The 14,680-nt window shown below is 42.2% G+C and overlaps 1 protein-coding gene across 1 annotated transcript in view; it reads left to right on the forward strand.

Moving 5' to 3' along the window:
• Nucleotides 1-5,544, forward strand: part of VWF (von Willebrand factor) — a 147,120-nt gene extending 141,576 nt beyond the window's left edge. The window contains exons 51-52 of the mRNA XM_082479000.1: nucleotides 3,284-3,381; nucleotides 5,192-5,544. Coding sequence (XP_082335126.1) covers nucleotides 3,284-3,381; nucleotides 5,192-5,380 — 287 coding nt within the window. The 3' untranslated portion in view covers nucleotides 5,381-5,544. The remainder of the gene's footprint in view (nucleotides 1-3,283; nucleotides 3,382-5,191) is intronic.
• Nucleotides 5,545-14,680: the final 9,136 nt, after the last annotated feature.

Consider the following 14,680-nt stretch of genomic DNA (forward strand, 5'->3'; position numbering starts at 1 on the left):
TGAGAATACCTATCACTTCAATTGAGGAGAGGAGAAATCCAGTTCCAAATGAGCACAGCTCAATACATATATCTATTTAAAAGTTATAGTGATTTAAAAACGATACCTCCTTGCAGCAGCAAAAGCAAACTGATCCAAGTGAAATATCACCTGCCTAAAACCACTTCAAATCCTTATTCCCGTTGATGTTTGCTTGGATGTAGTGCAAAACTGATAAGTCCTGTATTACAGCGCAGTCCTATTCCTGGTCGCTTCTCTATTCACGACCCTTAATAAGGAAAAAGCCAACATGTTGCATCCAGCCAACTAACCATGGGTTATCAATTGAAGGATGGTGATTAACACATAGCTTTGAATCAAGCAGATACGTCTAGACACCAAACTCTTTTTGTCTCTCCTCTGTATTTGTATCTTTCCACCAGGGCACTCAGTAGCAACATGCAGTCTGTTACGTACTCCACAGGGAGCACCAAGGCTTGGCAAAGCTACTGTAAAACCAGAGTAATTTAATTTATTCTTAAAAGTCAGATAAGAGAATAATCAGTTTCTCATGGACACAGAGACTTAGATATAGGTTACATTGCCTTCCCGGATCTTGAGACAGTTTGTCTTTCAGACACCTCAGTACCATAAAGAACTGAGTAAAGAACTTGTTGTCTCAAGTTCAAAGCACAGTTCAGGGTGATGCCTTAGGTTCAGCAGAGTCTTACATGGCTTTGAACAAGGGTTATTTCAGAAGCCAGGTTTCTCTTTATATGTTATGCCTTGGCAATTGGAGTTTGTTTGTATGCCTGTGGGCGCTGTTCCAGGTTTTAAGTACATAGGAGCACAGAAGTGAACAGGCTTATTTCCTCATTAGATTTTTGTGGTATTAGCAAAGGACTTGGTTATTTGCAAAGGATATTCCTTATTTTCCCACTTCGCAAAGAAGTTGCATCTCTGCTTCTTACCTCTTTTCCATTGCATATGTCTCTTGTCTTTGCAAAGGAAGCACAGTCTACAAAAAAAGTAAATGAGAGTAGTAAAGCAACTCAAGAAGTTGATAAGTCAGGATCAAAAAGGTGATGAAGCTGTGTTGAGTCTGATGACAATTATTTTGTTTGGGCTTTTCAGTAGTGTGGACACAATTGTGTATTCCTTCCAGGTAGACAAGTTTTATCAAATGAAGTGATGAAATCATTAAAAGAGAATGGGCAGTTTCAGTTCTGGAGCCAGAAATGCTTTTCAAGCTTTTTTTTTTTAATGAAATTTAAAGCCTTTGCAAGGCACAGAGCCAATTTGGTACTAACATTCTCATGGAAAGAGGTATTGAAAGCTATGTTTGCTGCTAGGAAGATGGATACATTTCTCTTCAATTTATGTATTTACTTAGTTGTGCAGTTGGTCAGCTGAATTCCTTCAGCTCTCTGAAATGCTGTTGTGTAGCACATAAAAAATAGTCCTGTATTCCAGTAAATACAGAAATTCCATTGGGTAGCTAGAAATGAGTAAAAGTAGGAGCCTGTCTTTAGACAGAGGCATAGCACTGTATTAACACTACAAAGAACTGTGTGCAGTGCATAAAATATCCACTTAAAAAAAGCATTTGCTCCTTCATGTTAGCTCCATCCTTTACTTGTGGACCAAAACAGACCAAGAGTGTTCAGAACAAAATTTTATGGATTAATCTGTATTTGAGCATAGCAATGGTGAGGTTCCCTTCAAAAGGGGAGGAGCAGAGTCACATTTGACTACTGCATTTAACATATCCCAGCAAACCAACCTCACTTCACAAAGAGGGATCAGCAGATTCCCTGAGTTTGCACTCTCCATGCATAACAAATCCAGACGTAGTGCCTCTTGTGTGGATTTCTCATTAGATGGAAAAAAGTGGGGAGAATTTGTCTAACACTTAGAGCAAAAAGTATTGGAAAACGAGTATTTCATGACTTACTGAAGACAGTGGAAAAGTTCCCATTAAGCCAAAGTAAGATTTTTTTTTTTTTTTTTCAGAATTAGTTATCTAATTGTATTGTTTTCCTGGTTTTTCTTTTTGCCACATTAGTTTTCTGCAAAATCCACTACGCGTGCAAGGACTGTTAGGACTTGTCAAACCAAGGACCCTGACAGAGGCAAGGCTGCCACAGCTCCATGTCCCCAGGTCCAGGCAACAGTGAAGCTGAGCGTGTATCCCAACAGGCGCACACACAAACACACGTATACAACATGTACGCACATTCTTTATGTACTCGCACAGAAACACTCAGTACTCTGGCAGACACAAACAGCTCCCACGTTCTCATCCTGGTCTTCCCTCTGGCTGATCAGGATGAAGGTCCTTAGTGGTCTTAGCACTCACTCTGTCCAGTAACAGGTCCTGCATCCCTGCTAACCTAGACTCATGGGCCCTATAACCTGTAGTCCAATTCCAGTTGCTGGCGCTTATGCCTCCATACACACACATCCACACAGAACAGAGAGTCCATCACCCAGGACAAGTAGTTAGAAATGGAGTTTAATAAGAAGACAGGACAGACTGCAGTGATCAAACATAGGGCAAGGTCAGACAAAAGTATGGAGCAGCAGATGTTTAACATGCAACCAGCCCCCTTTATGCCTTTATCCATCCATTTTCCCATGCTTGTTCACCAAGCCACCTTAATCCCTCTCTTCGCCACCTTTGGTTCCTCCCCTAAAAACCCCATAAATAAGTCTTGTAGAATCCCCAAATGCTCTTCCCTAGTATCGCATAAGGAGTCCGTGAAGGCAGTGACCCACCTCAGTCTGTAAGGTGATCTGCAGAGCTGCTCCCACTGACTCATCTTGAAGGCCACCATCCCAAGATGATGGGATCTGTCTCCTCTGACAGCCACAGGAATAGCCATGTCAGGGTGCTCTGTTTCTCTGATTAAGTTATTGGGGTTCCCATATGTGCCATCTTTTTCCTGTGCACCTGCTTGCCCAATTTACCATTGAACTATCTTTAAAAGGAGAGTTATCTAACACAGAAACCAACAGGTAAAAGGCAGACATTATATGGCAAGGTCAATTTAAAACAAAGCTGTCAATTGAAAAGAAACATGAGGGAAACCCTGCTCTCCAGTGGAATGTTAGGGCTGTTGTGTGATATAGTCACACGGCTCTACGTTAATTACTTTAAGTAGACACACCTAGTTCTCTTGCTAGGAATCTTAGCAGTAATGGTATCTCACTAACAGCAACTTCAGTAATAAGGGGAAGGGAATAAAAAAAAGCATGTGTCAGCACCGTCAACCACATTTTTTCTCTTTTTTAAACTTGGTAGGTGTGGAAGTTGAATGTCGACCAGTAAGTACCAGACTGCAGTATAGGAATATCAATGGATGTGTGACTGAAAAGGAAGTGCCTATTTCTCATTGTGAGGTAAATAACAAAAGTCCCCACCCTAAGTCCTGCCCTTGCCTGCTTTCTCTCTTCCACAAGGGAAAACTTTACCTCCACTATGGCTTCACTTCAGTAAGTGGAGCATCAGTTTATGTTCTTCTCATTGATTCACTCAAACAGTGTAAATCTCATTGGCATTTATTTCCTAAAGTAATTTGGTGGTGCTGAATTTTCCCTATTCATGCCAGCATGAAAAGAAGCACATATGTTAGGCAAAAAGGCTTCGTTTGTGTTGCTCTCCTTTGCCTCCATCAGAAATTTATGACTCCAAAGTGGCTTTGTTAGGAATTTCTACATAAAACAAGGAGTTTACATCTCAGTAATAGTGACACTGATTTTCAGATCTGAGTCTACAGTTAAGCACACATATCCTTCTTCAGGCTCTGAAGTTGATCTATGAGAGTGTGAATAAGTATTTAAATGCATGATACTTTAGAAGACATATAAGCTCGAGTGCTATGATTTGACTTCTGGGCTCTATAAGCTCTATGACTCCTCTATTAGCCTGAGCACTAGGCTGTTGTGTTCTGCATGTCTTGTGCACTTCTTCCATAGTCACATTAGAAGTTTAATTTTCTGCCCGTCACTGCTTACACCTTACAGGGCAACTTCCATTTCAAACAGGAGTGTGGCTTTCCATCTCTCTCAGACTGGGAACCAAAGATGACATTATCTTCCCAGACTAGATTGTAGCAGGATAGCTACTCAATCTGAGATGACCAAGCTTCATACAAGGATTGTATACAACCCTTGTATAAAATCCAAACTACAGCATACAAGGGTGGCAGTCAAGAAGATGGCTTGCGCCCAGCCCCTTGAGTATGCTCTTTACTTAAGGCAGTAGGCAAAATGAGTGTCTGTCTCTCCCATGACTACTGGGAAAAGAGTGAGAACAGACAGAACTATTAAGGGCATACATGCCCAGGCTTTCAGATACCTACCTGGCAAAGGACCTTCATTTGCTACACAAGTCTTAATAAGAGTGGAAGCTTTAAGAACAACAACAAAACCACTTACCTTTCAATAAAAAAAAAAAAAATTCTTCACCTCTTGTCCTGTCCACAGAGTCAATGATAATCAGGTCCTTAGCCATAAAGTCACATGTATTTAAGTTTCCCCTGCAAAAATACAGAATTTATATTGTAACTCTAGTAATATATTAAGTAAACCAAATATTCCTGCTATAACTGGTATTGGGAACAGTTTTTCTAAAGTTCTTCCTGATAACACTACTTTTTTTTTTTTTTTTTGTGTGTGTGTGTATTAATCTCAGAAATAAAAGTGCAGAGCCACAAAAAGAAATGGACTCTGTCAGGGTTTGTGAGGCCATTTGTTTTTATATCATGAAAGCATGTATTGATGGCTCAGGCTAAAATAGTGAAGTGCTCAAGGAAAAGTAGCAGTCAGCAGGGCAACAATAGCTGTGTGGCTTGAAACATTTGGGCTAAAGCACTTTCAAATGCACAATCTCATACAGCTGAGACAATAACCAGAGGCGCTTAAAAGCTCACACAATAGCCCTGCACATCATCTATGATATTTTATGATTTTTTTTGGTGTGTGATCAGTTTCTTCATCTCTCCTTTGTTATGCTTATGCTCATAAGATACTACTCTTTGACCAGCATCTCACACTCTGGAATCAGATACCTGTTTCTGAGTTTGTGTTTTAAAGCAGAGCACTGAACTCCCGACGAAGCTGTGCATGGGTGTTTTGAAAGGAAGAACCTGGATTCTGATTGCACTGAGATCTGGCATTGTTCAACTTGGTATCTCTTTTTCCCATTTAGGGCAAGTGCAGAAGCAATACAAGATACTCTGTTCAGACAGGGAAATGGGAAGACTTGTGCAGCTGCTGTACAGCCACTCAAACAACCATAGTCACCATCCCCCTGCGGTGTGCCAATGGGACAGTGGTGCAGCACTACATCCCTTCTGCCTCTCAGTGTGAATGCTATTCTCGGAAGTGTACAGACTGAATATTTCCAAGAAGCCCAGTTGTGTAATCTCAAGTTTTATGATGAAGGAACTTTACAGTGCAAGCCTCATTTTCTCTCTGTAGACCGTTTTATCCAGTAGAATCCTGACTAACTAATTGTATCAACATAGCAAACAATAAAACTTACTAGCACAATGGAGCCTTTTTTGATGATTCTTGGGGTTGTTTATAGATAAGATATTGCAGATTCTGTTTTTGCCTTCATTTTCACCAGGTCAAGTAATCCACACTATTAAAAATACAAAAAAAAAAAAATTAAATCCACAACGTAGTAACAGAAACAGTTGCTTCTCCTTAAAGAACATATCCTAAAGCATTTAGCATTGTCTTCAGAGACATTACATTTGCATTCCCCACTTCAGGCCTTAGTGACACACTGTGGACTTTTACGTTTTTGGTCTTTTTTTCCCTTCCAGTCAGGGAGTATCACAGAATCACAGAATGGTAGGGGTTGGAAGAAACCTTTGGAGGTCATCTAGTCCAGCCCCCTACCAAAGCAGGTTCACCTAGAGCAGGTTGGACACTAATACATCCAGGAGGGTTTTGAATATCTCCAGAGAAGGAGACTCCACAACCTCTCTGGACAGCCTGTTCCAGTTCTCGGCCACCCTCAAAGTAAAGAATTTTTTTGTCGTGTTGAGATGGAATTTTCTGTGTTCCAGCTTGTGCCTGTTGCCCTTTGTCCTGTCGCCAGGCACCACTGGAAAGAGTCTGGCCCCATCCTCTTGACACCTGCCCTTTAGATATTTATAAGCATTGATAAGATCCACTCTCAGTCTTCCCTTCTCCAGGGTAAACAGACTCAGGTCTCTTAACCTTTCCTCATGAGAGGTGCTCCAGTCTCTTGATGATCTTTGTAGCCCTCCACTGGACTCTCTCCAGCACTTCCCTGTCTTTCTTGAACTGGGGAGCCCAGAACTGGACACAGTACTGCAGATGCAGCCTCACCAGGGCAGAGTAGAGGGGGAGGATGACCTCCCTTGACCTGCTGGCCACACTCTTCTTGATGCGCCCCAGGATACCATTGGCCTTCTTGGCCACAAGGGCACACTGGTGGCTCATGGTCAACTTGTTGTCCACCAGGACTCACAGGTCTCTCTCTGCAGAGCTGCTTTCCAGCGGGTCAGCCCCTAACCCGTACTGGTGCATGGGGTTATTCCTCCTGAGGTGCAGGACCCTACAATTGCCCTTACTGAATTTCATTAGGTTCCTCTCCACCCAACTCTCCAGCCTGTCCAGGTCTCGCTGTATGGCAGCACAGCCGTCTGGTGCGTCAGCCACTCCTCCCAGTTTTGTATCATCAGCAAACTTGCTGAGGGTACACTCTGTCCCCTCACCCAGGTCGTTGATGAATACATTCAACAATACTGGACCCAGTACTGACCCCTGGGGAACACAGCTAGCTACAGGCCTCCAACTCAGCCCTGTGCTGCTGATCACAACCCTCTGAGATCTGCTATTCAGCCAGTTCTCAATCCCCCTCACTGTCCACTCATCTAACCCACACTTGCTAAGCTTACCTATGAGGATGTTATGAGAGGCAGTGTCAAAAGCCTTGCTGAAGTTGAGGTAGACAGCATCTGCTGCTCTCCCTTCATCCACCCATCCAGTGATGCCATCATAGAAAGCTATCAGATTGGTCGAGCATGATTTCCCCTTGGTGAATCCACGTTGACCACTCCCAATACCTTTCTGTTCCGCTACATGCTTGAAGATGACATCCAGGATGAACTGTTCTGTCTCCTTTCCAGGAACAGAGGTGAGGCTGACCAGCCTATAGCTTACCAGGTCCTCCTTCTTGCCCTTTTTGAAGACTGGCATGACATTAGCTTTCCTCCAGTCCTCAGGCACCTCTCCTGTTCTCTATGACCTTTCAAAGATGAGAGAGAGTGGCTTCGCAATAACATCTGCCAGCTCCCTTAGCGTTTGTGGGTGTCAAGTTGGCCTAAATGATCTCTAACCCAATCCTCCTCAATCAAGGGAGAGTATTCCTTACTCCAGACTCTCTTACCTCCAGGGTCTGGGGTTCCTTAGAGCTGGCCTTAGCAGTAAAGACTGAAGCAAAGGCAGCATTCAGTAACTCTGCCTTCTCTGCATTTTCCATCACTGGAGCACCCACCTCATTCAGCAGTGGCCCCACATTTCACATTTTCCCTAGTCTTTCTTTTTCTACTGATGTACTTGAAGAAGCCCTTCTTATTGTCCTTGACATCCCTTGCCAGATTTAATTCCAAGTGGGCCCTAGCCTTCCTCGTTGCATCCCTGCATACTCTGACAACACTCCTATACTCCTCTCAGGTGGCCAGTTCCTTTTTCCATGTTCTGTAAATTTCCTTCTTCCATCTGAGTTTTTTCAACAGCTCCTTGCTCATCCATGCAGGCCTGCTGCCTCCTTTGCCTGATTTCTTGCTCCTAGGGATGCACTGAGCTTGAGCTCGGAGGAAGTGGTGCATAAATATTAACCAGCTCTCTTGCACTCCCCTGCCTTCTAGAGCCTTAGCCCATGGGATTCCTCCAAGCAGGTCTTTGAAGAGGCCAAAGTCAGCTCTCCTGAAGTCCAGAGTTGAGTACAGAGCACAGATTATCATAGTTACGGCATAAGACTTCATACTAAAAGGATTGTGTTCTTGGTACACAAACAGTATGGGTTATGGTTCAGGCAATCATATATATTTCTGCAATGCAAATAGATGTTCCTCCTGAAGCTGAATGAAAAGAAATTGTGTGCTAAGGACAGGCTGTGTAACTTCTGCAAGTCCTCAGTACTTGTGCATGGGGCTGAGGTACAGCTCCTACCTATTTACTTCAGCACTCCCGCATACCAACTGAAAAGAAAGCTTATAAGTAACCTCCCTTATTTTCAGGTACCAGAACTTCACCTGTTGCATTAGCTACAAAAGTTAGAGTTCTTTCAAATGCAGAATTGTCAGTGGCAGGTTTAATTTAGTTACTGCAGGCAGGGGGAAATTTAGCAGGATTTAAATTCCACTTGGTCTGGTCAAGCCACAGAAGATGAAAGACAACCAGAGGGTTGTTGATCCTGGTGGAATTTAGTGCCATCCAAGCAGTTTCACTGGGAAGTACTAATTTTTCAAAAATATGAGAGAGGGAAAACTGTCCATTCTGCTTGCATTTTTGAAAGACAAGAAATATTTAAACTTCTAATTTAATTGAGTTAACTTAAAAAAAAGAAAAAAATATCAGATATAGGAGGTGTATTAAAAAAACCAAACCAAAACCAACCACCCCAAATTTTCCATGTTTGTTATGGAATCACTGAGGCGTAGGAATAGGTTATGGGTGAAAAAGAAATCATAGTTTCTCCAGCTGCTGCAGAAGTGTTCTTGAACTAGTGAAATGCATATGTAAAAGTCCTGAAGGGTAAAAGTGCTCCTGAGTAGCCCAGTAGAAAAGGTCAGGAAATCAGGTTATCTTTGTGCAGTTTTTACGTTGGCATCTGTAGAAATGAAAGGCATTTCAAAGGACATTGTTACCATTGCCCATGGGTCATGGGGAGGAAAGTTCTGAGATGAAGAGCTATTGCTTCTCATATGAATGCCAATGTCACATGATTAAACAGGTAAAAACACCTCCCCACTTGCATGAATGCCTCCCTTTGGAAGCAAACAAAAACTATCTCTGTGCTTTCAACTAAAAAGGCAAGTCGTATTCCTTTTTGAGAGGAACCAGGCAGATCCCTGCTTCTTCTCTTTTGCCATTCACCTGTGGATTCGACACATGTTGAATTGTAGGCCCCGTTTTCCCTTATTATTTATTCAAGGCATCCTCTATTGCTGGACAGTGCTAGGAGAAGTGAAGGACTTCTACGCATCTGTTTCTTCTGCTATCCGACTGCAAAAACCCCAGGGAGAGAAACCAAGTTTTAATTGGCATCAGTCCCGCTTACTGCAGTAGATCTCTGTCACTGGTTTTCCTCCATCCTTGCACTAGTTCCTTGTTTTAGGTGGCTGCAGATATTAAGCTCCCTGACAAACGGATTTGGGTCACCCAGGTAATCAACTGCACAGCAACTCATCTGAAGCTGCAAATAAGCAACACCTGGAACAGCAGACTGGAACAGCAGAGAGGACCAGAGAAAAAGAGTTGATAGGGGGTAAAAGGCAATGTCTTCCTCTTCCCCTTACCATCGCTGGACTGCCCCTTTGTTTCTATTGGTGCCCTCACCCAGACTGACCTTCCTTATCTCATGGAAGCTGATGGGATTGCAGCCTAAGGCTTCGGGGCTGCAGACAGGTCTTCTAATCAGATAATTGTGTAAATGAGGCACCAGCTTATCAGAATAGGGAGCACATACAGGAGGCACAGTTTGCTGGAACTTCTGAAAAGCAGACACACACAGCAACAAAGTGGATGGACAGATCCGTCCAACAAACAGGCAAGCATTCCTGCTTTCATCACTTCTGCATCAATTAACAAGAAATATCTTGGGGATTTAAGTGTCTCAAGAGACAAAAAGCCCAAAATAAAGTTATTGGCTTTCAGACTAGAGCAATTATTATTTTTTCCTAAGGAGCTCCAGATTACTTAGTGGAAAACTGCTTGGTTACAGGATCAAACTCATAATAGAAGTAGCTCAGTGTAATTGGATAAACAGAACTGTGTTAAGACTTAACACCTTCAAGAACATGTCCCATACTATGTGGCTTTTCTTCACCTTCCTTGGTTGCAAGTTTGCTTTCAGGCATCCATGCCAGTGTATGGAGTAAAGTGAATGCGCAATACATCCCATGAGAACTTATTGGTTTTTCTTACAGAATAGAGTTCTGTGGACTTCTTTATCATCTATATGTTATTATTGAGGCCTGGATAGTACCTATATATTCCAAGCAAAGACAAGGTCATCTTGTGCTCAAGGCCGGAAGGAACTTCCTTGAAAATCCTGTCATAGAAACAGACAAGCAGGAAAGAACAAGAGGAAGCGAATATTTTAACATCTCCCTTAACAGACTGAGATGGTACATAAATTTTTGGCCTTGACCTACTGGCATGAGAATCAAACTTTTTCAGGCAGCCTACCCCAAAAGAGCTGTCTTTCATCTAAGGCTCTAATGGTGCCAGCCAGGCAATGGGCGCAGACTTCCTCCATGCAGGTTTCGATTGCCTTTTGCACAGCCCAGTTTCATTTAGTGCAACTCTATTTTCAGAAGCATTCTTTCCTGGCAGAAGCGAAGAACATAATCAAGCCTATTATCGAGTACCTGCTTAGTAGAGAGCTGTGTACTCTAAGAGTAGTAGTGTGACCGCTCATCCGACAGCGCTGTATGTCAGACTGCTTCATTGACATTCACCAGCAGAATCCAGGCTTTGAGGAACACTGTTTTTCAACTTGTACATACTGCTTGTTTTAAGCTATCTTAGTCTTTGCCTTTCTGCCAGTGATTCGGAAGGCATCCCACCAGTTCAAAAGACCGGCTGGATCGCTGAGCGTGCTACAGGATAGATTTACAGGAACATTAAATGGATTTGGGGAGGACTCTTATATAACTTCTTAATTATTAAAAGCATCTAATCTCTCTGCTAACTTTTACAGACTTGCAAGCACCACTGCTCTACAGAAGGAGAAACACAATGTGGTATATTAGTATTATTTGTTGCAGCTCTGCATTATCAGCTAACACCATACCCAGGTGCCTCAGGAAACACAGTGATGCCAAGATAGGATTTTCTCCATTGGAAAGTGGCCTTAAAAATAGACTACAGACTCAGTTCCATTTTAACCAGCTGAATATTGCTTCCTATCATATTGCCTCCTGTGTATATTATTTATTACCTCAGCTAACGGTATTACCTGTAATGGACCTATCCTTATGTCTTATAGGAGCTAGTAATTTGAACCCATGCAGGCAGAGCTTTGTGTCCACAGGGATTCCAGCAGGACCTGGCTCTACATTCCTATACTATTCCAAAATTAATGGGTATGCCTTTCTGTTTTAGCATTTAGTTGGTGCAACATATAATATGGATCTAAAATAGCATCATTTTCAGCAAGTTTTCATTCCCCTCTCCCAGAGATATGTGCATACAAAGCAGTAGGTTTGCTCTGTATCCAGGGAGCAGATTAATTGGTTATAAAACTTCAAGGCAAAAAGCAGTTCTGATCCCACTTCGCTAGCAAAAAGTTACCAGGAGCTCTATGTATTTGCACCATTGCCCTGTACAAAGCAAGCATGAACTACACTGAGATCTGTGCAACTGCGGATATTTGAGCAAAGCAATCCAGCAAAGAGCAATTCATTTGTTTAAAGGGATGGAGTGGTTATGCCATCAAAAATATTACAGGCCTCAAAACCTGTATGCATGGGTTAGTGTACAAACAAAAGCCTATATGAAGTAGCACCCCCCCTGCTAGAGAGCTTACACACAGCAACTGAGAACACTTTTTTTTTTTTAAATTTCTGCACTGTAATTGTTCTTAGACTAGTAAGTCCAGAAGCTATGGCATTCAGGTTGTTCCGTGTTTCATAACTGATGACAGTTCTGAGATTAAGATAAGATACTAGCGGGGTAAGAAGAACATTATGCCTGTTGATACGTTACTTAGGAATTAGGAAATGCCATTCCAAAAGAGGGACTAAGAGTGGGGATATTCATCTTTCCCTATCTGAAGACAGTATTCTAAGTCAACATTAAAGCAAGTGTTTAAAAAGTATTCTGTAATATGTAATGTACTCATCTTCCCTGTATGCACAATCATTACTTTTTCCCTTTTTTCCACAGGTAAATCATAGTGCATAAAAGTTTGACTGACCTGTATAAAGCTGTTCAAGAAGGAGTCAGGGGTCCTAACCCCCCCCCCCCCCCCCCCTTTTAAGTATAATCAGGCATATAACATTAGTGTAGGTTACACATAAAATTTCTTGTGTGACATTTCAGTTGAGCTGAAGTAAACAGACGAACACAGTCATCTATTTTAATCTCATTGTCTTTGGTCTGCCTACAGCTGTTTCGTTAAAAGGGCAACTACCTAGTGATAATTTGTCCAGAGTTTAGAGCAGCATGTGTGTTTCTTAGCCTTGCTGGGAAAGTTTTACAGCACCCAGCCCAAGTTTTGGGACACAACAGCCACACTGCTCCCTGTATAAACTCAGTAGTTTTGATAGCTTAGCCACAGTGCATCAGTACATCTCCCTGTGATATAGATAACTGCTATTCTTGCCAGTCATGACACAGTGCGTGATCCTAATTCACAAGCTAGTAGAAACACTGTATTTTATTCAGTCATTGAATAAATCCATTTCCCTCTTTCACGCTCGAGAAACTGTTGTAGTGTTCTAAATAGGCTAAAAGAAGAAAAAGGTCTGAACTCCAAATAATTACAGGTCCCTCTAATTATCATTGGCAAATAAAAGTCCTTTCTCAGATGGTATTAGTTATCAACAACTTTTCTTCCCAATACATTGCTTAAATTGTAAGGTTGAAGGCTAATCAGGATCCATCACCTGTTCTGATTAGACAGTTGATTACAAGATAATCCCCTGAATATTTCATGCAGGAATGACAGTGCTGCATCCAGGCAGTAAGGTAACATGAGTAGGTAATATAGAGCCTTAAAAAAAGGTTTCTGCACTTACCTCCTACCTGGAAGCACTGTAAAGCTTTGCAGATATAAAGACACTCTTCCCCACAGAAACCACCTCCAAGATAGTCTAATCCTTGAATAACTTTTTGGACAGAGCTGTCTCTGTTGTAGAGCCCTGGTTTTGCGTTAGCTTTTTTTCTTCCTCTCCTCCACTCTCCCTCTCCACTGCCTTCTGGGGAGTTAGGACAAGATATGTCTGTTGTTACGCTGCTTGTTGAGGCATTATGGAGCATGAAGACAAGATGCTGAAGTTCCAGCAGAGAACTGCCATGGCCTTTCAGGTCATGGGAGTTTTTCCTTTTTTCCTCTCTTTCCTCCGTGAAAGTAATCACCGAAACAGAAGGTCTAGCTAATTAGCTTCAGTTTGTGGTTTGCTTACAGCAGGATCAAGCCAGGATGGAAATAGCTGCTAGTGCTGTTCACTACTTAAGCCAGTGCAGAAGCAGATTGTGCACACAATCAGCGTAGCCACATCCTATTAGCACTGACGCAACTTCCAGCCAAACCTCCAGGCATCATGGAAACACACACACACGGTAAGTTTATTCTATGCTTCATTGTTAATTGCTGCCTATGAAGTTGAATAAGTGGAAAAGGGGTGGGGAACAGAGAAAGGAATACTTTGAAAGGACTTATCTGTCTTCTTTCAGGACATTTTCAAAAAAACAAATAAAAAAAGAAAAATCTGTGGCCCAGGTTACATACAGACAGCTCAGAGATAAAACACGCAGAGTTCATTTCTTCTGAAGCCTAAGGCGTGCAGCTGTGGGTCAGTGTTGTGATCCATGTGGAAAAGACAATCACTAGGCAAATGTCTTGTGCTGGACTTCTGCTGTTTCCATCTGCATTTGCCTTATTGCAAAGCAACTGGGGGGAGCGAGCAATATCCATCTTAAGAAGACAATATGCAGCGGTGAGCTTTCAGTTCCCATATGCAAGGAACAAATCTGCTCAGTGCATAAAACCTTTCTGTTTGAGTTCCAAGTGTACAAGTTTAAAACAATGTTCAGTGTTGACATTGTGTCACTATTATTTTACTGCTACAGTCAAAAGCTCTGTGGTTGTTTCCACGTTATCTCACTGTTTCGGGGGCTGTAGCACTGCTGTGAATGCCAAACTATCATGCAGCTCACTGAATCCTACTATTTCAATGCTTTGCCATCCATTCCCCTTCCTAAAATTATTTGTATAGCAGACCACAGTGTGCAAAGAGAGCCATTAGATTTAATGCCTATTGCTGACCTTTGTTGAGTTATTCCAGTGTCCTTTTTCTATCTTGGGTCTTTCACTGTTGGACTTAGTCCCGATATATACTTTATGTCAGAAAAATCAGGTACTTTCTGTAATCTTTACGTGTACAGTAGAACTAAAAAACTCAAACAAACAACAGGAGGGGAGTCTGTAAAGTTACACATGCAGTTGTATTATGTAGATATAGCTCCATTAAGTCTTCGGGTAATGCAAACATTCATAAGGCATCTCAAATTTTTGTGTTTTGTATTGTGTGGTTCCCACATCTATCTCCGCAGCTCTGCTCCGTTTCCTTCATTCTTGACCATTCAGGTTCATAGTCTTCCACCCTTTAAGAGACTCTCTGGCTCATGGTGTGTGCCAGAGGTGAATGAGCATCTCCGTTAACGCAGGTACATTCTTCCTGCTCCTAGTGCTGAAAGTAGGGGG

The sequence above is a fragment of the Vanellus vanellus genome (assembly GCF_965231255.1).
Source record: "Vanellus vanellus genome assembly, chromosome: 1".
NCBI lineage: Eukaryota > Metazoa > Chordata > Aves > Charadriiformes > Charadriidae > Vanellus > Vanellus vanellus.